Here is a 27,500-nt window from a genome sequence, read left to right on the forward strand (position 1 = left end):
TTTATTTCATCTTTGTTGTCAGAATAAAGACGATTTAAAAGGACAACGCTACGTCTCCCTCCTTCACAAAAATAATAAAATATAAAAACGAAAAACACAACGCAAGATTACACCGGTTACACAAGGAACCAATATTGGTGGGATGTCTAAAAACAACGCAAGATTACACCGGTTACACAAGGAACCAATATGTATTGGTGGGATGTCTAAATTTTAGTGATATGAGTCTATCTATATCTAAAATGTAGAGTCTAGAAAATTCTTTATTACAGTCTCACTGCTTCTGTGCGCAACTGACCGAAACACAGTGAAACACAGCAAAAAAGAAAAAAAAGGAACAACTTACAACTGTGACTCGGTTCCCATCAGTAGCGGTTTTAGGCACGGGCGAGCCGGGCATTTTTTCACGACACAAGGGGGGCGGCACAAGCACTTATAAAGTAAAAAATCTGCACCGCTGCATGATTTCCTATTATCTGTCATATCAGTGTGGGGAACTGGCAAATTGTCGCCCCCTGCAGCTGCAGGTGCCTGCTGAGAAGGTGCCGTGCACAGAAGCCGTGTGAGAAATTTGGGTCTCTCCCAAATTGAATGGACGGGGGGAATCTACTGTATAAAAGGGCCAAAGTCAGTCACGCTTTGACTTTCTTCCATATAATGCACATTTCATTCATAATATTATAAATACAGGCCTATAATTCCTGCACGTTTTTGTTTATGAATTGTGTAAAATGGCCAAATAAAAAAAATAGGTAATACAAAACAATTATGTGGTCACCAAGGTGGATTGGTTTAGTCTTGACTTCTGGTCCAGTGACAGCGTTGGGGGATGGAAATCTGTTGATTGTCTAGTGTCAAATAAACAGAGATGGACAGCAAAAGGTCAAAGCCATCAGGTGACCAGTTTAGGAAAAAAAAAAAGAAGAGGAGAAACGATTACAGTACACATGTCATGAATGAAGGGCTAATGTTAATTGGTGGTATACGTTTGTTAGACTTTTTGCTATGATGCTTGCAATGCACAGTAATTCGTCTTAACAAACACCAGACGTGCTCCTGTGTCTGGCTTAAAAGGGACAACCACTCCATTTATGTGCAAGGCCTCTGTCTACTTGTCCTGCTCCCATTTGTTCACACTCACATTTCCTAGTAGGCTTGGAGTCCTCCTGCATCCCATTGCCCACAAAGAATGTCTTAGCATGCCACAGGGCTAAATCACTAACCAGGTATTTCTTCACAGCACCAACTAGAATTCTTCGAACTCCATCTCTCTTGTGCTGGGCTTGGTATACAGTACAGCCCCAGGTGTAAAATGTGGCATGTGTGCATATGCTTCATTTGACAATTTGACAATTTCATCCCTAGCAGATTTTTCAGTAATCAGATCAATCAGGTCTACTAGAGCATAATCAGTGTGTGGACAGGTGCTCTCATATGTCTGATCCTCATCTTCATCTCCCTATCAGAACCAGATAGAGCTTTCCTCAGCTCCACCACTAATCAGTCTGTTTGTTGCTGATTTCTTGGATAGTTCTTTGCCCAGTGTACCACCTTTCCGCATTTGAATGAGTCTGTCATTTTTAATTAAAAAAAAAAATTATAATAATAATAATAATCAATACAACAGGGTTATCTAATATCTGACAACAATATCTAATTAGGCTAGCTCTGTAACGTGCTTAAAACAACCCTCTAATCAAATGAGCAGTGTACTACTCCAAAACAACCTGTAGGTGGTGGTAAATACTAAGAAATAAAACCAAAACAGCATTACAACAATAGACGTGGAAATTAATAGCATTTATTTTTGTTGTTAAAAGCATAAAAAAGATAAATTAATTTAACATTTTTGATGATTAAAATAACCGACGTTGTTGTTGTCAGGTTTCAAGTAGGAAATGTAGGGACTCAGTGGGACTTTTTTATGAAGACACCCTTGTGACACTAACTTTAGTATTATTTTACATAATTATTTTTACCTGTCTAAGCTTGAGGACAAATGGTTATAGGAAAAGAATGAATTACTTTTATTGAAAATTTGCAGTTAATGTCTTCTGTGTCATTTTTGCACTTGCAAATTCATCCCGAGGGCCAGACTTGACCTTCTCTTGGGCTGGTTTTGGCCACATGTTTGACAGCCCTGTACTGAGAGGGTGTTCAATAATAAATTCTAAATTCTAAAGCTCACCAAAAACTGAACTTCATATCTTCCATCATGCTATTGCAGTGACTTGTATTACATTTTTAATGAGGAACATAAATGTATTTGCAGTGTTCAGAAAAAAATAAATAAATTGTTTCCCTTCAAGAGATCCTAATGCTTGCTCGTAATGCAACTCATGGATGACACATCTAATTTTCCCATACACCATTTAAAAAGCAGTGGCCAAGTTGTTTGAGCAGCAGGTATCATTGGTAGAATTATTTGTTAAGCTAGCACTCCCAGCAATTTTAGGTATAAATATTGTTGTTTTCATTTATGTATACACAAATCTGCACACTGTACAATTAATCAATTTGTTTTAGCTGCATAACCATTAACTTTTTAAGACGGGAAAACAAAGCTAAAGCACAATGTGAAAAAGAAATCTGCATTATGACACTAATATTGCTATTTTCTTGTTATTAACAGTTGATGATATCAAAACAAGGCAATGTTTTTGTCACAAACTTTGATGTGAATTTAAAGTTTTACAGTGGTTTCCAGCCAATCACGGACAGCTCTTTTGGCTTTACTTATGGCTAATCATAATTTGTCCACTTACGTTTAGCTTTGGTTTTGGATCTATCTGAGTCATCAGTATGTCACAAGTATACCAGCACTGGTGGTAATAACCTTCACAGTCTGACAAATTCAGTGAGCGAAGGGGAAAGACTTCTTCCAATGCTTAATTAAAGTGTTAAATGAACGATGGGTGCTGCTGCAGACTATAAATGTTTCCAAGAAATCTAAGAACAAAAAAAAAAGAAATTCATGCATTTTAATGAAATACACAGGAGTCAGCTGCATTGCATATCAGTCTGTATTGCCACAGCACTATGATGAGAATCGAGCAAAAAGTAGTGAATAACTATGAAGTCATCTTCATTTTCAGGCCATGAGGCCATACTCAATTAAACAAAATGTTAAATACAACATAATCATGTGCAACACATTTCAATATCCAAAATTGTTCTTATTATGATCGTGTTTTCTGAAGTCTGAGTTATAGTGTCTGCTTTTATGTATTGCCCAGTAAACGTTTACTGACCTCACAGAGAGCCAACACCTCTGATCCATCTTGACGGTTATCTAGATTCTTGCATTTTTATGCTGATGACACAGTTATTTTCGGCTGTGGATTCACTCCAGTGGATCCACTCAATACAGACAATACTAAGCTTATGTTGTTTTTCAAATCCAGGAAGTGGCCCCTCAGTGACAACTCTGGAAGGAAATGAAATAGAGGTGGTTCACATGTATAAATACCTAGGTGTCTTAAATGATGACTCCCTCACTTTCAAACCGCATGTGGAGAAACTTGTAAATAAACTGAGGCTAAAATATTTTTTTTCTGAAACAAGTTTCTACTTTTACCCAAAAAGCAGCTTGTTGCTGCAACCTTTTTATCTGTGACTACTGCCTTTGTACATTTGTACCTTAATTGCACAGAGAGATGTTGGTCCTTACTCGCTGTGTTTATGAGATCATTTGTTGCTTTCTATTCCATTTGCCTATTCTGAATTGAATAAAAGGACTTTTATCCACTCTTAATTTCACTGAGTGCTTTTAAATCCAAACTTATAGTAGCCTACTTGAGGCTGACTCCACAATATGCACTTGTTTTTTATTGTCTGCTTGTAAATTTTATCTTTTTTCTTTTATTTGTCTTTTGTCTGTTTTAAATGTAATTTTGTAACTGTGTTTTGTATCTGCTTCCACCTATCTATGTTCAGCACTCCCTTGAAAAGGAGGTTCTTAATCTCAGTGGTCTTCCTGGTTAAGTAAAAGTTAAATAAATAGTAATAATAAAAATAATAAAAATTCCATTAGCTAATACCTTATTGGCCATGATAGAATATTACATCCTCGAATGCACCTGTGTCTCAGGCATGAGAAAAACAGTACAGTCAGTGACAGGATTCAACGTACTTTCTGTGAAAAATAAAAAGTGATCATCTATACGTGTCCTAATGATGTGCCGTTCGTGAACATGTCGTCTCTTGTAGCAAACCAGAAAAGCCGACTCCCATTAATGTTGTGTCGTTCGCGAATGATTTGTTCCAGTGAACGAATCGTTTGAGTGAACTTACTGAATGGAATCACTTCATGAACTGATTCGTTCTTTTCTCAGTTCAGTTGAGGAATCACTCGGGAATCTTCAGTGAATGATGCAGCCAGCGTGCGGGGCGGGGGGAGGGACTGTTAATGCCCGAGCGTGACTCCATTTACAGCTTAAAATGTGACAGATAAGATCATCCAAAATCAGACAGCTTATATTGAGATGCAAATCTGGAGTAGGGGCAAGATCTTTTGATGACAAGGACAATCTTTCCATTTGTTTGACACTTGTAAAGTATTTATAACAATTGTAGTTTGTCATTTTGCCTGTTATTTATTATTTATCACTTTTATTATTTCTTGTTTTCATTTCAGTGCAATAAAACATACTTAAGAACCAGACATTTAGTCACACTTATTTGACAGGCTGGAAAAATATATGCACTGTTCGGTCTTCGGTCGATATTGCACAAGACGGCCATCATATTTGCATTAGACCTACAAGGGTATACTCAATATAAACATTAATAATTTAAATATTTGAAGTTTTTAAAAGTAACAGAATCTCAGCTGCAACTGCAGTGTGTTTTATTTATTTATTTATATTTATAATTTCCCCGCCTTTCCTAGTTTCCAATATCTGCTTAAATCCGCAATATAAAAGAAGGAGGACTCGCGTTCACGTTTAGTGAATGTGCTGCTGGTTGCAGTGTTCTGTCACTCTCTACACACAGACAGGTTTGTCAGTCTGGCGATTCACGTTCGCACTGCCACTCATGATTCGCGAACGTACTGCAAGATTCGCTAGATTCGCGAATCACGAACGATTCGCAAATCTGCTTTAAGCACAGCATGTTCATGTACTGTGACGTACACACAGAGAGAACTGCCACTCAAGGCAGAAGACCGATTCACGTTTAGTAACTGTATTAACATCCGTGTAATAAAACTATTGGACGTGGTGGTTACTGCGGTGGAGAGTGCAGCTAACTACGGGGTTAAGCTAGCATGCTAATACCGTTTTAAACATGCTATTATTTGGCTAACGGACACTTTCAGTGTGTCTGTATAGCATGTATGTTAACAGACTGGTGTTTATCTGCAGTGGTGTTGTATTTTAATAAGTTTTCTGTTTGCTGTATGTGTACAGTAGCAGAACAAGTCAGTAACAGATTCAGTCCGTTGTCTGCTAACTGGTATCGCGTTATGTCTTTGTATTTAAGAATCATGAGAAACATATTTCAGTATTTAGTGCTCTAATGCTTGTGACTTGAGCTTTTATTGGTCAATTATATGGACTGATGTAACTTCAGAGCCATGCCGATAAGCAGAGTGGTTGCCATGGCACCGGATGAGGCCCGCAGGCCTTGAGTTTCACATATGTACACTGTGGCTCAATATAATACAAGGCTCCTGCTAAGCACTGAATGATTCGGTGAACGAATCTGTTGAACGAATCATTTTAATGAACTGATTCTAGTGATTCAGTACAGTCAAAAGAACTGCCGTTCCCATCACTAACTCCCATCGGGGAGAGCATACATGCAAGCAGAGGCGGGTCTTCGTTTTGATGGGCACACCGGCCAATCACATGAGAGGATATAATAGGATCATACCATTATGTGAAAGAAGTCTAGTGGCATGGGTGCAGATCCCTGGGGGGGGGGGGGACAACCTAAATTATTCGAAATTGTCAATTTTCAAATAATTTAGGTTATACTTTTTTAGTACTTTTTGAATAATATGGCGAGCCTCTACGTAGTTGTGATTTATGGTGGCATGGTATGAGTGTACCCCCCCCCCAACACACACACACACACGAACACGCACGCACGCACACACTCCGCTCTCTCTCTGTGTTTGTGTGTCCCGCGCGTTCCCTCTGTTGCTCGCTCTCTCTGTTGGCTCTTAATCTGAGCGAGAAAGCATGCGGCAGAAACTGAGCGGGCATTTATGTGTTGCCATTATCATAGGTTCCTTTGGCAAAACTGAGAGATAGCTACAGTATCTATCGCCCGATAAGATATTAACCCCATTTTTTTTCTTCTTATCATACCAAAAAAAAAAAAAGAAAGAAAGGAACCACAAATTACAAAAAAAAAAATACCTCACGAGAAGAGAGAAAATAAAAGAGCAGAATCAAAAGGAGTATCGAAGCGGCGACAGTCGCTGGAAAACTTGGATTCGGAGCGGCTGTAGGTGCCATGAAACATGAGTAACCACGGCAACGGAGTTGGGGGGATTCAGCCCCTCTGGAACTTCAATGGTGAGTAAAAGCCTCTGTTCGTCTTGTGTACAGTTTGTAGCTTTTGCCACTTGACTCACACTTGCATGCTAAATGAACACCGGAGAATGAATACATATCGTGTAACACGGGATGCGTAGGCGTGTAGTCCTGTGAAATTCTGTGTTGGAATGAATAAGGGAATTCCAATAAATAAAGTCTATTTTGTTTGTTTGTTAGTTTGTTTTACTTAAGGACTATTACGGGTCAAATGTATTCAATGATCCTTTATATTAAATTAAAAAAAAAATAGACATTGCAATAAAGTTGACACGTTGTGCATTATTTTAAATCATATAAAATGCATAAGGACTGTCGGCTATGTAGTCTTTCTTTGATATTTTCCTAACCGTATGTAAGATACCAGTCAGCTGTTTAACGCGAGTGATTCCACATGACATCACATTATGAATGTGATTATTTTATTAAACTTACGTAAATTTGCGAAAATGTGTTGTTTTTGATAACACAGGAAGAAGCAGCTGGTTATATTTAATATTTATTTTCTTCAACTCAGTCTGTTTCATAATAGTAGAGCGGTATTCAGTTACATTTCTTTATCTGACTGATCATGACTACAGATTTTATTTTTAATACCATGTATTTAACAGCGTGTTAGGTGATAGAGTAACTACTGTGCATCTCCTTCCTTCCATCAGCGACTCATCTGTTTTCTTCACATCCCTCTCTCCATCTCTGTTCTTAAGATTCTATCTATATCTATATCTATATACATCCTTGATCCTGTAGAGAACAGATGTTTGTTGCTGTATCTACATGTTATTTTATGTGTGGAATAAAGTGGAAGTGTGTGCGTGGGCATTCCAGCGAGCAGGTGTGTGTAGTTAAAAAGGGTCTTTATCAGTCTGTAATCATGTGTCCTGTGGTCAAAATGAATAAAGTAATTTCATGCAAAGGTTTTGCCATTTTATGTCAACCTTAAACAATGAGTGTTTAACATTCTGTTCCACCAATGTTAGAATCTACACCAGCATAAAGATGTCTAGAAGCTGCTAGGTGGATATGGTTGTATTGGCGTCAACCGACCATGACCTTCAGCCTGCGCTGAGCCAGTTTGCAGCTGAGTGTGAAGCAATGGGTGTGGGAATCTGCACCTATAGGAATGAGGCTATGGTACTCTGCCTTCAGCGAAGAAGTTTAAGCGTCTTGAGATGTTGTTTCACAAGTCTTGGCAGAATTAAGCAATATATAGATAGATTAGATAGATAGACAACTTTACTGATCCCTTTGATCTCCATCGCATACATACTGTTGTACATAAAAAAAAACAATGAATAAACCCCAAATACTAAATATTGTGATTGTACATACATGGTTTGTTATTGCATAAATATTGTGAATGCACATGGTTTGTTATTGCACATTCTTAGAGAGAAAATACAGACTGCACATTATTATTATTGCACCCTATTATTGCATATTATTCCCCCCGTCTTTCAGTCCCTTTCCTTTTAGTCCTCCACCCCCCAAGTGAGTGGTGGTTAAACAGCTTGATGGCTGTCCTGCACTTTGGGAGCAGCCTCACTGAAGGTGCTTCTCTGGCTGCTGATGGTAGTGTGCAGAGGGTGGTAAATGGTAAATGGCCTTGCTTTTATATAGCGCTTTTCTACCTATTGGTACTCAAAGCGCTTTACAGTCATAGACACATCTACCCATTCGCTCACACAAGCACACACACATTCACACACCAGTGCCACGCACTGGGAGCAACTGGGGGTTCAGTGTCTTGCTCAAGGACACTTCGGCATGTGGCATTCCAGGGATCGAACCGCTAACCCTCTGGTTCGTGGACAACCCGCTCTACCTACTGAGCCACAGCCGCCCCCTTAGGGTGGCTGGCATTGTCCAGGATACCCAGCAGTTTTTTCAGTGTCCTCCTTTCTGCTATGGTCGCCAGAGGGTCCAGCTTCGTGCCAACCACCAAGCCGGCCTGCCTGATCAGCTTCTCCAACCTGGAGAGGTCTGCTTTTGAGGTGCTCCTGCCCCAGCACACCACAGCATAGGACAGAACACTGGCGACCACAGACTGGTAGAAAATCCCTAGCAGCTTCTTGCAGACAGATATGATATGGCGAAAGGATAACCTCTTAGGAAGTACATCCTGCTCTGGGCCTTCTTGTACAGCTGTCCTGTATTGCTCGTCCAGTCCAGCTTGTTGTCTAGCCACAGCCCAAGATATTTATAGGTCTGCACGACCTCCTAACAGAACTGGTCTGGGGTTGGGTCTGTCCCTCCCAAAGTCAATGACCAGTTCCTTAGTCTTTGAAGTGTTGAGCTGCAGGTTGTTCGTGTGGCACCAGACAACAAAATTCCTCACCAGGCTCCTGTACTCCTCCTCTTCATCGTCTCTGATACACTCCATGATGGCCGTGTCATCTGCGAACTTCTGGATGTGAAACGTTTCAGAGTTGTGGCAGAAGTCCGCGGTGTACAGAGTGAAGAGGATAGGGGAAAGCACAGTTCCCTGCGGAGCTGACCACAGTAGTGTTGGACGTGATGTCCTTCAGCGTGACATACTGTGGTCCATCGGTGAGGTAGCTGGAAATCCAAGCAACCAGGCAGGGGTCCACTCACATTCTGGAGAGTTTTTCCTGGAGTACAAGGGGCTGGATTGTGTTGGAGGCGCTTGAAAAGTCCAGGAAGGTAATCCTGACAGCGCTGCTTCCCTTGTCCAGATGCGAGTGGGCTCTGTGTGAGAGGTAGAGCAGGGCTATTTAATTAATTGGGAATTGGGGCCAGCTCATGAAACTGAGGCAAACTAATCCCCCCTAATGGGGTTACCTATACCATATTTTAAATGCCATGGGAATGTTTAGGAATCCCACAGGAAGAACGAGAAAGCTTGGCTTGGACGTCTGGAATATCCTGCTTAGCCTATTGCCATGAGACCAACGAGACCCTCCAGATCTGAGGCCATGGTGAGCTGCTGGAAGTTGGGCGTTAGTTCCTGCCCCAAGCAAGAGGAGTTTACGCATCTCGGGATGTTGTAGAATGGTAGAATGAAACGAGAAATGGACAAAAAGTTTGGTGCGTTAGCTGCAGTAATTTGTCAGTTGCACTGAAGCTTTGTGGTGAAGAGGGAATCCTCGTAGTCACAAACTTTGGGTAGCGACCAATTGAGCCACAGTTTGATACCCCGAGTTTCCCTCCATTTGGAGGTTTACCAGGCATGGCCAGCTGCAAGGAGACCCCAGGGTACACCCAGTATTTCATGGAGGGACTTATACTTTATTTTAAATGGCCTGGGAATGCCTAGGAATCTCAGAGGAACAACTAGAAAGCTTGGCTGGGATGTTGGGAAAATCCTGCTTAGCCTATTAGCCAACAATAGAATAAGTAGATGATAAAGGAGGAATGGATCTTTAGTCTGCACAAAGATCCACTTTGTTCCTTAAACCAGATCTTTAGGACACACTGTACTCACTTTGCAAGTGTTAGATTGGATTTTTTTGTCCATACATCACCAACCTTTCTTCATGTGTTGCTGTGTTAATGAAGTTATCATTAACTATGGACCTGCGCTGGTGCTTTAAATTGCATTGTTCCAGCTTCCTTCAAGCTTTCACTGTACAGAAGCCTCCCCTAAAGTGCAATCAAAGTATTTATTTATGTTAATTTTTCCATTTAGTCTAAGAGCCATGTAACAAATTGGCAGATTGAAAACACCTAAATAAACAGCTGACAGTGTAGTGAAAACACCAAGTGTCCACCAAGACCTCTCTATGCATCTGTGCCTGTAGTCATTAAGTTAGCTGTGTTTCTGCTGCTAACACTTACTGTATCAGTGGTAAGAACGGATATTTCACAACCTTTTAATAATTACCATCAATCATATAATAGTAAAACATCATTGTGCAAAATTATATTGGACACTTATAAGGAATTAAGTCATACTCTGATATACTGGAAGTAAATACCTGAGGCTTTGCTTTCAGTAATAACACACTGTTAATCTGGAAATAAATTAATCTGATGATAAAATATGTGTGTTAATAATATGCTCTATAGTTTGACACTGCAACATAATTCCAAAACACAATGTTATACCACAGTTTATTGTGATAGCTTGTCTACTCGTTCTCCTGGACTCAGATTAGGGTTGGGTAGGCTTTCTGTACATACTGTACATGTTTTATACCCATAATTAGATATAGCCTAAATATCACACAGAGGAGTAGAACTGGAACTCTCATACTTGAGTAGATGCGTGCATGTTTTCCAAGAGTCAAATAAGTATCAGTTTTTGATTAGTAGTCTGCTCAACACATGAATGCCACTGGTTGTCTACTTCCCATCACACATTCTGTCCAAATCCTCTTCTTTTCCTTCACGGGTAGGAGAATTTGGCAGACTGTGCAGACAGCTGTCATATTCCAGAGGTCAGCACTGAGCTGAATGTATTTGTTCTCATTCTCTCTCTGGCAGGTAGATTCTCAATTGTTGTCCTCATCATATAATGTTATTTCTTGGTTAGTAAGTAAAGCCAAACAATATATATTTTTTTTTCATTGTACAAAGTACAATCAGTGCTACTCAGCCTCCTCCAAAGTTCTTTGGTTTGGTCACAAGTGAAGCGGGGCTTCCGGAATTTCAGGGTGGTAAGAGCACTTTACATTAATATACTTATTCAGATATAGATAATAATTTTTGATTTTTTTTTTTTTCACATTGTTGGTCAACAGGTATGTCAATGTTAGAGGCCATATGTCAGGGCTATTCAATTAATTGGGAATTGGGGCCAGCTCATGAAACTGAGGCAAACTAAGGGGCCAGAGAATAAAAGTAATCACAGTAACAATTAAAGAAACTACAACAACATACTGAAGAAGACAATGTATTCTATTTTGTAAATGTAGAACATATGCAATATGCATTTCCAGTTGAGCTTGTTCACAGAGTTGTTCTAGTGATTAACCATATAATCTTCTTTCTGCTCTGCATTTAAACTTTTTGTGTCACGATTTACCACGTGATGAGAAAAGTGAGAATTGCGTAATGTCAGTGAGGAGTGGAAGAGGCAAGCAACTCTTGTTAAGGTAGGCTCTTATGAATCAACTAGGGACGGGGAAAATTGAGAAGTAGCAGTACTGCATAACAGAGACTACTGGTCCACTTAAAGCACTGTATATCCCAACAGATATTGGCGGGATATCGCAGTGATTATTTCCTGGATAAAATAAGTTACCACCTGGCCTAAAAATAAATAAATATCAAAATAATTCTTTGAAAGGAATAGATCCACTAGACTAGAGGGTCCCTTCGAAGACCTGAAAATCACAAATTGTCTTTTGACATTTTGCCAGTAAATAAAGCATCAACATTTTATTTCTAATGCAAGTGAGCCACAACATTTTTCTGGTTCATACTTCAGTTTTGTCAGTGACTGTAAAACATAACATGTCCTCTCTGCTTCCACTCTTGTAATGGCCTGATTCTACAGGCCATTACAAATACAGCAGTTGCAATGTTGGATTTACTGTGTGGCTGTATATTTGTCACTGGCGCCTTCACTGTGAGCTGGCATCGGAATGGGCACAGAGGGATGTAAAGATGAAGAGAGAGAGGGTGGGATGCAGTTGGGCGATAGAGGAATTAAGGGATAGGGGTCTGACAAGAGGCAAATGAGAACTTGTGCCAGCTGTCCAAATGTTCGGTAGAGAGAACAGCTATTCTTTTGGAGTCCTTCTCCATAGAGACATGCAATACCCAGCACGGCCCGAATGAAATGAAGATAAAGTCAGATTTAGTGGAAGTGCATCTTGCAGTTGGTACATTATTTTTTCAGTTTGTAAAATAATTTGTTTTTGTTGCTCTCATGTCTTACTGTGCAAAAATTACTTTGAAACAGCAATGTTTCCATTTTATTTTCCAGCATTTAAGTTTTTAATACAACTTTGGGACTTTAAATTGGAAGCAAAATCGTGTGTCACAAAATTGTGGCACTGTATTAAACAAAATTCTTGGTGTTACTGTGAGCATATTTTATACAAATAAGCCTCCATGATGTTCAAGATTCAGTGAGTTGGATTTAGTGGCAGGTAGTGGTAAAGTTACAGATTTCAACCAAATCAATTCTTCAAAGCGTGTAAGTTTACTTTGGCCTCTAAAACCCAGAAAAGGCCCTCTCTACAGCCAGTGTTTGGTTTGTCCTTTCTGGGTTACTCTAGAATTGTGATGGTGCAACATGGCAGAGATTAAGATTAGCTCTCTCATTAAAATGTGCATAAAAAGACAGTTCTGAAGAACGCAAAAACGCCTACCTTCACGTGATAATACACTAATGATAACAGGTATATGAGAACAAGGAGGCTCTAAATGGTCCCGTTCGAATTGTGGCATGAATTTCACATATGATGTGTGTGAATTTAAAAGATATTTTTTCACGTCAAGCATAGGCGCCGAAACCGTGGGTGCTCCGGTGCTCGAGCACCCACGGAAAATAATGAGCACCCACGTGTGCCAGACAGGTGGCACTGATTCTTAATTTCCCACGAAGCTGATCGCGTTTAGTTCAGCCTTTCATCTCCAATCCTATCTGTATTTTTGATAGGCTGTCCATTTGCTAAGGTTCTGAAATGTGAAACGGGTGTTTTTTTTGTTTGTTTGTTTTTTTTGTTGTTGTTGTTGTTTTTTAAAGGGCGTGCGCTCATGAGCACCCACGGAGGAAAACATAAATCGGCGCCTATGACGTCAAGAGATAAATTATTTGACGTAAATAAGCTGAACAACATTAGGTTTTGTATGAGATCGCTTAGTGAACTACATCTCTCGTCTCGAACAATGTACGTCACTAGAGAACTATGGCTGTCTCCTTGTTGAGCTTGACCGTCTTCTTCCAGGACGAAGGCAGAAGCATCAAACGAGGTGAAAATCATTATAAATCGGGTCATGTCGAGAGCTGTAGTTACACGAAGGGAGTTTTGGTCGGTTCTGTACGCGCCAGCATGCGGGACTTGTAGTTCATTTAATTACGTATTTTCCATAGCGTTTTACTTAACTATCTTGCGACAAACTGTGACATTCTTGACATGTAAAATCATTTTTTATTCTGAAAAACAACATATGTATAATCCAAGGCACAAGTCGATCGGGACCAGAAAATAATTTATCTTTCGCCATAGACTGCCGTTCATATTTTTTCGAAAGATAGGTCCCATAACCCGGAAGTAGAGGGGGCGGGACTTCGACTCTCTATACTCAGCCTCATTTCAATACAGTAATTTAACTGCCTGGAATGGGCATTTGGGTGAATGCATTACGGATATCCTTTGGGGATACTTACTGGCTCATTTATGTGTGACTGACTTTCTGGTGACTCTGCAGCTAAATTCAGGAGATACATGAGAGGGATAAAATAATTTTGGTAAGTGATTTAAACATTCATGTAGATGTTGACAATAGAGATGGGATTCGTGGCTCTTTGAAGTGAGTTAGATCTTATGCATCCGTTCCTTTCAAAGAGACTTTCAAAATACTGGCTCATTTTGATATTTATTTATTTTTAAGATGCCAGCCTGGCTCTGACCGGGAATCCAACCCCAGTCCACTGCTATGGTCACCCCGTACCATCTCCGTCCACAACACCAACAGCAAAGGAACAGCAAAGCAGAAGCTTCTGTGCACATTTTTGTGAAACACAGCAAAGAAAAAAAAAAATGTCAAAACTTTAGTTGACAAAGACAGCATCAACTCTTCATTACTAGACTCAACTGGTTTCTCTCAGACTGCCAACAAATCAGTGCACAGTTTAAATAACACCATCTCGTTACAGGATAGAAATGGAAAGGAATTTTGTTACGGTAGATGCCTGTCTGAAAATACAGAATACCAATTTTAATTAAGTAATTATTTTATCATTTACATCAGTGCCATTTACCAATACAGTAGAAAACAGCTGCAAAACTTTTAGTCCTGCACAAATTGAGGCACTGCAGCCTCATTGAGTGCAACTGTTGACAAGGTCCATCTGAATACGAAAGCCATTAATCCATCTCCTCGGTATAATGTACGTTTTCACGTTTTAAAGCAGACAGTCCAAAACTGGAAAGAGAGTGACATCCACACATTTAGAGTCCAACCAGCCTGGAAAGAGTTTAAAAACAGATTTTCCACACTGTGGCCAGGCTGAGCCGTAACTGGGTTGAGGCGTCCATTACTTTTGCTCTCAATAATAATAGCTTCATGAGCCATTAGAGAAAATTGAGGCCATTATAGAAATAATTCAAGCCATCCTTCCAATTACTCTCACTACAAGGTCTATCAGTAACTACAGTGGCATTAGAAACAAATATGATACCCAAATATATCTGAACAGGTTCCCTCCCATCTTCAAGAAAAAGTTTTACTGCATCTACATACAGAAAAACTTTTAAGGCTGCTGTAATTAAGCGCCGTTCAAAAGAATGGCTCATTTTGATATTTGTTTATTTTTAAGATGCCAGCCTGGGGTTAACTTATTTTTTCGTAAAATTTGGAGCAGAATCATTCAAACTTAAACGTCCCACCAATACATATTCTCTTGGTGGGATATCTGAGTCTATCAGTATAGGTTCTGGATAGACAGATTTTATTTATTGAGTGAGAAATTCAGTAAACACCTTTGCGATGACCGGAAACTGACTGCTCACTATGCTCACCATCTCAGTCACCAACACTGTCTCACAGCAAAGCGGGAGCTTCTGTGTGCATCTGTGTGAAACAGCAAAAAAGAAAGAAAAAAAGAAAAAGAACGGCTTTGATTACGTTCCCATCGTTCGTTTTAAAGAGCTAGTCAATAGATTTGGTTCATATGGGAACATCACAACTCTGCTCCATAAATTTGATGATGAAATTATGATCAATGACACTTAGTTGTTGTTATGAATTATCTTTGAGAGTATGCAAAATGCATGTTAATAATAGGCTAATCTGTTACTCGGCTGCTAAAAGTTTTACATAAAGAAGTGAAAACATAATCTGTGTCCCTCTTATTCTCTAACTGGAATATGGTCATGGGTACAGAGTTCCCAGCACAGTTGTGTCACACCCTCACAGTTACTCTATAGTTGTATTTATGAAGCCAAACAATGTCAAAAAAAAAACACTTACCGAGGAACCTGGGGGGGTCCTTTAATTTCATCATGTCCCATGCAAAGCATTTTCAGACGATTGGGATTGGGATCAGTGTTTTATAGACCAGATTAAGTCAAATTTGCTAAGTGAACAAAGGACAGAACACTTTCCTAAATGATCTGCCTCATCAGAACACAACAGACGTGATGGCAAGCTAATGGACCAGCGCACACCAATCAACGCCTTTCCTATCAAGGACTGGTAACTAACTGGGCATACACAGCATAAATAGTGTAATTGTGTACACATGACTAACAGACTAACAGTATTGTTGTGACTTTTCTTGCTTAGGTCATTGTGTAGTTGGCTTTGTCACAGAGTGATGCTAGTTAAACTTCGCACAGAAATGTCTTTCATGCAGACTTAAAATTTTCTATTTGCTGACCTGGCAACATTGTCCTACATGGATCACACACAGGCTTTGAGACTTATTTAAACATACAATCAGTGTTGGGTATAGTTACTTTGGAAAGTAGTTAATTAGGTTACAACGTTACCATCAATTAAAAGTAATCTGTTACGTTACAGCATTACCTATGAATAAAAGTAACGCATTAGAGTACTCATGCGTTACCAAAAATTAAAAGCAGTTTGCAGCGCCTCGCACATGCTGCAACTTAACTGACACGGACACACAGCCTCCTTTAAATGCACCGAGAAGTCCTGACAATTAATAACATCATTCATCCAACCAAATTAACTTTGCAGGATAACAATACCAGGGTGATAGAGTGGTGTTTGGATACAAGTTGTTGTATGCTTTTTTTTTTAAAATTGGAAGTGGAATTTTTTGCGGTCGACAGAAGCTTTTCACCAACGCAGAGTGTGCATTTTACCGTTATGTTGTTCTTGTCCTTTTCGCTGGCGAATTGAAAATAATGTGTGTACTTTCACGATTCAAAAGCTGTCCTCCCTTGCCGGCGGTTCGAAAACACACACACATACACACACACACACACACCCACAGGTAACGTAGGTCAGCAGGGCACAGACGCGTCATCACAGCGCTGCTCCTCCGCTGACACATCCGCAGGTGGCACAGTACTGTCTGACAAAAAGCAGGCCAGTCGGAATTTTTCTTTCCTTATATGGAGAAATTCTTAAAGTAACGGATTACTTTTTTAGTTACTTTTTCAAGTTACTGATTGCTTAACGCACGAAACTAACGCGTTACGTTACAAGTTACACGAAAAAAGTAATTAGAGTACTCTAACGCGTTACTTTGTAACGTGTTACCCACAACACTGCATACAATACTGCTTTACAAATTTCTTTGTTCTGACATCACAATCCATTTATGATCCTTGAATTACTGGTATTGAATATAGTGGTCTATTTAATGCTGCACAAGAGTGAATGTTGCCATTCTCTGTTATTTAGAACATCAAACATCTCTAAATGTTCACGAATAGTGGATATAATATAACTGAATATCCAAATTGATTGTTTTGTGGACTTTATGAAACTTATTCTGATTTTATTTGGTTTTTTTAGACTGATCTAAATAATCCATCAGACCTCTGCATAACATTGTATCCTTATTAACCCCTTCACACCTAGTGTCGTGAATACGCAACGCACTGTTTCCACTCAGACTGCAGCCGAAATAACACATGTAATGCTCCAATGTCGGTTTGTGCACATTAAAAAAAAATCCTAGGAACCTTTTGCAAGCACTAGTTTCTCGTAGGACCTGTTGGAGTGGTAAGCCAAAACACAAATATAATTGAAAAATCAATTCAGGCATTAAGGGGTTAACATTTAAGAATAGTGCTACCCAAGCGCTACATATGCTTCATCATATTTTCTCGTCTTAGCTTTCGGGAGACTTTCGGTTGTCTCATTATCTCCGTCTCTCTCTGCCTTTCTTTTCATCATGGTTAAATGTTTTACCATGGTGATTTTTGCAGGTTTGTTCACTGCACTTCATATTTCCCGCTCTATGCTGCGTGTGCGCATGCTCGGTGCCAAAAAAAAACAAAAAACAAAACTCTTCTGCCCCTTGCAGTGGGCTTGCTTGAAGTCACCTGCAAAATAAAGCACAAGACCAGTACGGGCGTCCACACAACGCACGAATTACAGTGCCGCCGCCCAACCACACACCGCTGCGAGTACTTCGTAACGCTCCGTGGTCTCTTCTTTGCGGCCGGCACAACCGCTGCTGGGACACTCGCTGCCTTGGCTCGTTCTCGTCCTCCTCCTCGTTCTCATCACCTCGTTCTCATCACCTCGTGCCGCCCGACGTCCCTCTGGCGTCCCTCTCACATGATGACTCTGTGCCTAGTCCGTCCGCCATTTTTGTAGCAATACACTACTTTCTGCAGTACGGTACTGTTCACCGGATGCTTATGCGGGTCTGGTGCCACAGTGTGTTCCAACACTGCTTTTATGCAGACATAGGGGGGTGTAAGTAACCAAGAAAGGTTGGAACACCTGTAGGAATTAGTAGCACCAGCTTTCAAGGCTGATTGAACCTTCATTGCTGCAGAACAGCTTTCAATTGTTAACCCACTTCATGTTCCCTGAAAGAGGGCTTTTTGTATAATTCTGAAATGTACATTATTTTTCAGTTTTGGATAACCAAAACTTTTTTTTTAACCTCTGGCTGTTTAGTACTTACCTTTGTACCATTTCAAGTTATTCATTGGACTTGCACGACTCGAATTGCAATTAATAACTGGAAAAATTAGGGTGTTCTAAAACTTTTGACCGGTATATATATCGGATCACCTTGACTTAGTCATTGTAAAAGTAGCTTGCAAGCCAAAAAAGTATGGGCACCCCTGGTCTTATATTTTGCTGTTCCAGTTATTGTTATACTTTAAGTGTTCATATTTTTTAAAATACTCATGTTGTTTGGACAAAATGATTAGTATTTAGACAGTGGCTAGTTCTGTGAGAGGGATAAAGGAAGTAGAGAAAAACACATTCTTACTTGCTCAATTTATCCAATGAGGCTTTTATGTGCACAATATTTAATTCCATGTTAAACTTTAAACTTTGTGCTTAATAACTTTAAACACTGTGATAAAAAACAAAATACAGAAATACAAATACAAAAAACTTTGGATATTCTCTGGTAAAACACTCTAAGAATTAAAAATTTATCTTGAACTGAATGTGAACAGTATAATTAATAATTGATATTATTAATAATAATAATAACTGAGCTGTTTAAGGTATGGTAACAGAAAAGTGTATAGTTTCATTGTCTAGCATGCACACCTTTCTTTTAATTTGTTGACATGGACACAGAAGAGTTTAAGGAAAGCCTGGAAAGAGAAGTGATAGCAATTGGCATACTTGGTAACCACACTCGAGGATGTGACCTGATGGGATTTACGGCTCTTTGAAAGGAGCCAGATCTTGTGGGTCTGTTCCTTGGGTCTGTTCCTTTCCAAACAGCTGTTCAAAAGACTGGCTCATTTTTGTATTTATTAATTTTTAAGAAACCAGCCTGGGGGTAACTAAGTTTATCCAGGAAATAATCATTGGGAGGAAGATCATTTCAGCAGAAGTCTAAAAAAGGTTGATGGCAACTTTTTTTCCTTTTTTGATGAGCCAAAACTTTTCTTTTTGAGTGTACATGTGACTCATGAAAGAATCAAAGAATCAAATAACAAAAACATTAAAATGGGAAAACATACACACACCCCCAATAGACTCAAATAGGCTAAATCTCATTATAAATAATTTGTTTCAGCCAGTCACCAAAGTTTCAGCCAGTTAGTTTCCTCTATCTTTTTTTTTTTTTAACCTGAGGTTAAGTGTCTTGTCCACTGGTTACCAGCCCAGAGACAAAGGCATCCCATCAAGAAATTTTCACTTTGCTCCCATAAAGAGATCAAATGCATGCTGTAGCCCAGGTCATCTGCATGTAATGCTGCCCTTACCTCTAGAACTGTGTTGACATTTTCTTGACATAGGCATGTATGTCACATCGGTCAAACAGCTGTTGCCAGTAACCATGGTGATTAAAGAATTTGGAGGAGGAGGGGATGCCTTTGAGGGAGAAGAAGGGATCACTTACAGACAGAGCAGAAAGAAACTAAGGCTTAAAATCAGAGATGGGATTTGAAGGGCGCTAGATCTTGTCGATCCGAACCTTTCAAAGCAGTTCAAAAGACTTTCTCATTTTGATATTCATTTATTTTTGGGGGTAACTTATTTTATCCTCGAAATAATCACCTTGATAGGGCTCGATTTGGATCAGAATCATTCAAATTTAGACATCCCATCAATACATATTCTCTTGGTGGGATATCTGAGTCTGTCTATATCTAAAATACAGATTCTAGATAGACTAGATCAAAACTACTAGTCTTTTGATTGAAGTCTATTGACAGCAGATGTCAGCACCCTCTTTGGTCAGAGAACAAAATGCTTACTATTTAAGGTATAATTTGTTGTGAACATGAGAAATTGTAGACATGTGTGACATCACTGGTTAGAGGGGTGTAACGGTACACACAAGTCACGGTTCAGCACAGGTTCGGTACAACTCCACACTTCTCTTAGTACATCCATGCTCCACACCATTACTTTTCTTCTTCGTCTGTTTTTCTTCTTCTGTAGGCTAACAACGTTTGCTGGCAGCTTTTAGGCCCATTACCGCCACCTGGATTGAAGGGAGGACTCAACTTTGTCTCTTTTTTTTTTTTAATAGGCTCGTCACTCAGACGTATTCGCCATATGACTGCATGCACTGAACTGTGACGCCTGTACCATGACACCGCGGGACGAATAAGCTAATCAAAAAAATGTCCAAAACATAAAATGCAGTGTGGCCAAATCGTAAAAAGCAATTAAAACACCATTTTCATTTGAATAAAGTTCCAGTTTCAATTACTTTTTCTGTAAGTATGTAAGTATGGCGGAATAACTGGTTATCAACTTCTACGTAGTAAAGGTTAGCAACATTCACTCTTGTATAACATTAAAGCAAATAGCTTTCATATCCAAAAGCATTTATTCAAAAGATAATGAAGCAAAACACAGAACAGACAAGCCTGTTGTCAGGTTAGAAGAAGAATTGTTAATTTACCTAAGACTGTATCTGTGTGAATTGCTGGGCTTTGTAGGAGCAAATATGGTTATTGTCAATAATTAATAATCATTGATACGGTTGAAAAAATAAATTGAATAAAAGTAACACTGATGCTTAATGGCTAAACCAAATAAGCACATGTATACAGACAGTAGTTACTGTGATCATTTGTTCTCACTCACTGTCCAAGGTACACCAATCAGGCATAACATTATGACCACAGTTCTGACTCATCAGAGAATGGACATGAGTCTTCCGAGGGTGTCCTGTGGTGCCTGGCAACAGAATGTTGTTAGTGGGGGGCCTTTGGGTCCTATGGGATCAGGGGAGGGGCCTCTGTGGATCAGGCTTATTCCAGTGCCTTCCACAGATACTTGATCTGTTTGGGATCTAGGGAATTTGGAGGCCAGGTCAACATCTTGTGCTGTTTTTCATGATTTTTTGAGTTGTCCCTAAACAGTTTTTGTGTGTGTACCTGTGTCAGACTGCACCCTGCTGGGGTTGGTGGTGCTTGGTCTGATCTAGGTGGGTGGTACATGTCTAAGCAACATCCACACGAATGTCAGGTCAAAAGATTTCCCAGCAGAACTTGCCATTGCCAGAAGATGGTCAATGTCATTCACTTCTCCTGTCAGTTTAAGGTTGTGGCTGGTCGATGCATTTAATCTTCAATTAACTATTAATTAGTATCCCATTGGATGGTGTGGTTCTTGCTAGTAAATTCGACTTTGCTCTCGAAACATCACAGAACATTGGAGGATAGACGTATCACAGTGCTGAAAGGTTTCTATAAGACATAAGAGACGTAAGACATTGTTTATTTATCCCATGTATAGGAAACTTAACTTGTCACAGTAGCGTGGAAAAATATATACAAAAAACAATAACAAATTTGATAGGAAAACAACAAATTTGAAAATTTGAAAAAATAACCACACTGAAAAATGTGTAGAGAAAAATAGATATATAAAGACATTTTCGTACATTGTGGTGGTGGAAACAAATAATTATGAGGTATGTGAGGTAGTGGTTTGTGCAATGACTGAGCCAGTTTGAGAACATGTTATACCATGTTATTTGGCATATTTTAAGATTTGTCAGGTATAAAGCTGCATTCGGAATAAGAAATGATAGCGCTGAGAATCTGCAGTTGCATAATATACACTAAAGTAAATTTAAGAGTAACATATGAAAGAAGGCTCACTGGCAGATGATGTGTATGAATGTGGAAGCAGTGTGCTAGCTCGAATCTTTCAGCTGGTCTTTCAGTGGTGTTTATGCATCAAGGAGTGTTTGAGACGATGATGAAATCAGTAGTAATGCTTCTCATCTGCCTCGTGCTGTATATGTCAAAAGAGATCTAAGCGTTTTATGTGACTTGTCTGCTTTTGGGATTGAAATAAATGTAATGTTTTGAAAATTTCTTTGTACCTAAATAAATTTAAGAACACGGTTGCAAGGCTGGTGAATATGTTAACTATGAGAATCTGATTAATCTATTCCTATAGTGCAAAAAGTGAAACATTGAAGCCCTTATCACATATCAAGCTTGAATCCCATTGTACTGCAGCTGTAGCCAGCTATTCCGATGCAACAGACTTTGTTCCTCTTCCATAGGTAGCCCTTCTCCTGTGTCCTACACGCAGGCTAGCAAAGCCAGCAACCTAATGGGAACAGCTCAAATGCTGGGTAGAGAGCATGGGAGGGGTCCTGTGTAATCCGGTTTGCTAACCTATGTGTTAAATGTTGGTATACTGAAGACAGGTATCTGAGAAGTAGTCCTATTATGGCTGGTTGAATAAAACCAGCAGGTCATGGAGAAGGTGGTGATAATCCGGCACTGCCCCTGTTGATTTTTCCTGAGGATCTCCTCCGTGTTAGAGGAGGATTTCAGTTGACTGTCAAGGATGGTGCCCAGATATTTATACACTTCCACAAGCTTATCAGGCATTCCATGGATTGTGGTGGTGACAGATGTAGCCAGCACCACCTGCTTGTCGAAGAAGGTCACCACCATCTCCTTGGTTTTGCTCCTGTCTGTTTTGCTGTAGTTACTAACAGAAATTTCAAGAAATGTGTCCCACACTTTTTTCAGTAAGTGAATTTGGAGTATTCTTAATATAGGTGTCTTTGCCCAACATAGCAAGCCTGGTAGCTGAAGTGGTTAACTAGCTAGTTTGCCAGCTAATGAATTAGCCCTAGGCTAGCCTTCCATCAAGGCTCCAGTGGCATTAACAAGGCTATCAGCGGTTAAGTGGGCATGCACTGAAATCACGAAATGTATTATTGAAGTTCTAGCACTCGTGTTTCTTAATTGGTAAAGCCAGTATCAATAACTCATTTATAATAAGTACTGTAAATACCACCATCAAATGTAATAAATAAACCAAATCCAAATAAACGACTCAATTCAGCTAAAGTAAAAATCTAAATTCAGGTTAACTAATTTGATTAATTAACATATTTTTTAGATTAATACATTTTATGCTTTTCAAAACAGTAACATTAAACCAGGGGCAAGGAGCAGGGCTGTTAGCACCTTGGATAGTGCTTAGCCTAACTCAGTAGCCTGAGCTAACGCGGTAGCGGAGGGTTAGGTGGGCTTGTTTCAACAACCAGGCTTCATTCCCATGCCCATTTTTGAAGTATCCGAGTGTGGGCGTAGTAAAGCACAACCCACATGGTGACCATGGGCTCTGCCCACTTTGGGCTTCATCTCGCTCTTCAGAAATCCAATGGGTGACGTTAGGCTGGGCAAGACAGGACAAGAAGTGAAAACTTAGAATACAAAGAAAAATTCAATGCAAAATAAAGCAGGAAACCAAACTGGAAACCAAAATGTACTAAAACACAATATCATTTCTGCAGATCCTTTTGTACTTTTGAACTCAAATATGCATTTCGATGGCTAAAAGTTTTGTTCACACTTGAAAATTTTCCTCTGTGTTTTACCCATCCATTTGTACACACCCACAAAGAAGCGAGCACTCTCAAAGCAGTGGGCAGCTGCATGCAGCGTTAGGGTTAGTGCTCAAGGGCACTTCAGCCATGGATGTTGAGAGCTGCTTACTCACTCCACCCACGCAGGGTAATTTGCCAACTTATTCTATGTAGACACCATCTAAATTACAAGATATTACAAGTTATTCGTTTGTCTGGCACAGATGGTAATCCATTAGTCAGATATGTGCCACTATGTCATGAAAGAGTCATATTTGTACTAAAACAATTAGGTTCACTAAGCATGATGACAAAAATTACTGCTGCATAAATTGTTTCTATTTTGATTATGTTACAGATGTTCAATAGCTGCAGTTTTCTGTATACAACCTATTATTGTCAACACCGTGACATCATGGCATGACATACATGATTCACTGCAGCAACATACATTTTTAAACGGTCTCCTACATGAAGCTGTGGTTTGGTTAAATTTTCACAAGGACAGAGATGTTTCTGCCTGTGATGCACGTGTCATTGTTGCTTGTTTTGTGGTTATGAACTGGTCCACTACTTATCTGTGCATATTGTGGTGGTCATCAAAGGGATTATAATATCCAGTCCTATTAAGCTTTCGATCTGATACAAATGTCTACATAAAAATTCATTTTGACTTTATTTTATTAAAAGAATACAATCATACAGCATTAGTCATGTTTTATCAATAACATCTTCATATCTTTGTTCAATCTTTTATTTTATATTTACATGTTTCAACCATGTGTAGTCCTCCTCCTGCATCAGTAGCATGACATTTGTTACAGTAAATGTTTTTACATAAAAAATAATTGCACAGCTTTATGTGGTGATCTATCAGAGAGTGAAATAAATTCATAAAAAGTTGATTTTGATGCCTAAAAATAACTACTATCTAATATCTACTTGGGAATACGGGGACGTTCAGTGTAAGTAAACCACTACTGTTTAGGTGAGTTTCAACCTTTTTTGTTGAACTTCTGCTCATGTCATTTTTATTCCAGATGCTAACAAAGAGCTAGTGAAGACAAAATGTTTGCTGGGCCTAGTTAAATATTTTATTTTTATTTTAGAAACCTAAATAAAAATGTGTTCCGTGTTAGTCAAAATGTTGATTTTCATTAAAGGGGAACTGCTGTTTTTTACAGCCTGGACCTTATTTCTAGCATAAAATACGATTGTTTACTCACCCATATAACTTTTGTGTCATTTGCATGCGTTCAGGAGATAATTAGATCAGCATATATCCATATAGCCGGTGTCTGGGGCACCGAGACGCAGCCTCTAAAAAACGCATTATCTGCCGCGAAACTCGTTCATTTCGCCAATATTTTGTTACGACACGCTAGTGCTACTCCCCTTTGACCTAGATGATGTCATCTCTGAGCGTCGCGCGCACCCGCGACCGTTGGCTTGTTTACCTGTAATTTGCTACTGCTATGGTTCTTCCACAACCTCAGAATTGGAAAAAAATATTCAGTCATGTTGCATAAAACTAGCAGTAGCAAATTACAGTAGCAAACTTAGTCCTTTGTAATCAGGCTTCTCATTTAAGTATGTTACCGCTAGGCTCAAAGCCGGCAACAAAGAGGCCACACACAGTGTTAACAATCAAATAAGTTTTTTCAAATCAATCAAAATAACGATACTAAAAAAACTACTGTGATGTGTAAATCAGAAGAGTCAGTAATGTCATCTGTGACTGGATGGGTGTAAGTATTATGTGATGCATGTTGGAGGGTACAACAAACCAAACAAGGGAACGGGCAGAGGAGGATGCAGTAGGCCTGGCTGGGAGAGTGAGACACTGAGAAGGGCCGTCTTTTATGTCCTTCTAGAGAGCAAGCCCACATGGGCAGGTACATGCAGCAGACCCTCCCAGCTCCACCTAAAAGCCAGCATCAAACAGATGCACAATGTTTGTAGGATGCATTCCCATCATATTTCAACACTGGGATTCTGTAATCTGGGATAAATGAATTAAATTGAAAATGATAATAGGGCAAGTGTCGCATCTAGCTCTATGGAATCAAATGTTTAACTATTTCTGGGTTTGTTCATTTCCTGTTTTATTTTGTAGTCACTAACTTTCTATCATTTCAGATGTCTTCCCTTCCCTGTGTCGTTGCTGACTCTGATTGTTTGCCACACCCTGATGTGTTTCACCTGTGTCTCATTATTCCTTTTGTATTTAGTCTCAATGTTTCTTTCCTCCTTTGCCAGTCCATCGTTGTTTCCATGTCTGTGTCGTTCGAGAATGTTCCTTGTGTGCTTGAACTTTCTCCTTGTTACCATTTTGGACTTTGTATTTACTTGCCTTTTAGAAGACTTTCATGCGTGAGTCTGAGTCATGCGTTTGAGTCCTCATCTACCGGTTCCCCGTTATAGCAAGATAGGTAAAAGCTAGTAATACAAACAAGCATTATAATGACAAAGTCCAAATTGCACTCATACAACTCATACAAAAAACATGCCATGAGCAGGCTGATATTGCGTCCTGCTGTTCCACCCGGCACTGATGCCTCATAGCAAGAAGGTTCCGGGTTTGATTCTATCTGGGACCTTTCTGTGTGGAATTTGCATGTTCTTCCTGTGTCTGCGTGGATTCCCACTGTTTACAAAACAGTTTACAAAAAGACACCTGGAATCTGAACATGCAAATCTGAATGAAAGTACCATTAAAGTTGAGAAGCACCTAGTTAACCAAGACATCAACAGTAATTCTTGGAAAACACAAATGCCCAACACTACTTTATTTATGTGATTTGCCCACCACTGAAAAACTCTTCTAGAAAGTTTTAAAGTAGTGGATCAGCTTTGTGGCATACCCACAATTCCCCTGCTTACACCTGATAACTTAAGTGACAAGCAAATAGCGTGCTTAGACAGATGGAGTCGAGAGAAAAAAAACCCTCATCTCTCACAAAAGAACTCCCTACATTTGATCTTTCCTAGGGAATGGAGCAACTTGAATAATTTGATGGCATCTTGTATCGAAAGCAGCAAGAGGGTACACAAATTCACCACCAGCTTGTCCTGCCTGAACACATTTTGCTCAGAAATGGTTCTTGTCTCATCTCATCTTCTTCTGCTTATCTGGATCCGGGTTGCGGGGGCAGCAGCCTCAACAGGGAAGTCCAGACAGCCCTTTCCCCAGCCACTTCCACTAAAGATTAAAGATTAAAGATTAAGGTCTCTCGGCCAAGTATACTTGTGTATACAAGGAATTTGGTCTCTGCATTTATCCCATCCGTGAATTAGTGAACACACAAAGCACACAGTGAGGTGAAGCACACACTAACCCGGAGCAGTGAGCTGCCATGCTACAGCGGCACTCGGGGAGCAGTGAGGGGTTAGGTGCCTTGCTCAAGGGCACTTCAGCTGCTTTCTACCGGTCGGGGGTTCGAACCGGCAACCCTCCGGTCACAAGCCCAAAGCGCTAACCAGTAGGCCACGGCTGCCCCTGAAACTGAGTTCCCTGACCGGGAATCGAACCCGGGCCGTGGCGGTGAGAGCGCCGAATCCTAACCACTAGACCACTAGCTGCTCTGGAGGAATCCCCAGGCATTCCCAGGCCAAACAAGAGACTTCGTGTCCTGGGTCGGCCCCGAGGTATCCTTTCGTTGGGACATGCCCGAAACACCACTCCCGGGAGGCGACCGGGAGGCATCCTTACCAGATGCCCAAGCCACCTCAACTGACTCCTTTCGACATGGAGCAGCAGTGTTTCTACTATGAGCTCCTCCTGTATGTCCAAGCTCCTTAACCTATCTCTAAGGCTGAGCCCAGCCACCCTGCAA

The 27,500-nt window shown here is 39.9% G+C and overlaps 1 protein-coding gene across 1 annotated transcript in view; it reads left to right on the forward strand.

Moving 5' to 3' along the window:
• Positions 1–6,454: 6,454 nt before the first annotated feature.
• chrm4a (cholinergic receptor, muscarinic 4a) overlaps positions 6,455–27,500 on the forward strand; it is a 50,964-nt gene continuing 29,918 nt past the window's right edge. The window contains exon 1 of the mRNA XM_084574625.1: positions 6,455–6,527. Within this exon, the coding sequence (XP_084430751.1) occupies positions 6,473–6,527 (55 nt within the window). The 5' untranslated portion in view covers positions 6,455–6,472. The remainder of the gene's footprint in view (positions 6,528–27,500) is intronic.

Source organism: Chelon labrosus (assembly GCF_963514085.1).
Source record: "Chelon labrosus genome assembly, chromosome: 24".
Classification (NCBI taxonomy): Eukaryota; Metazoa; Chordata; class Actinopteri; order Mugiliformes; family Mugilidae; genus Chelon; species Chelon labrosus.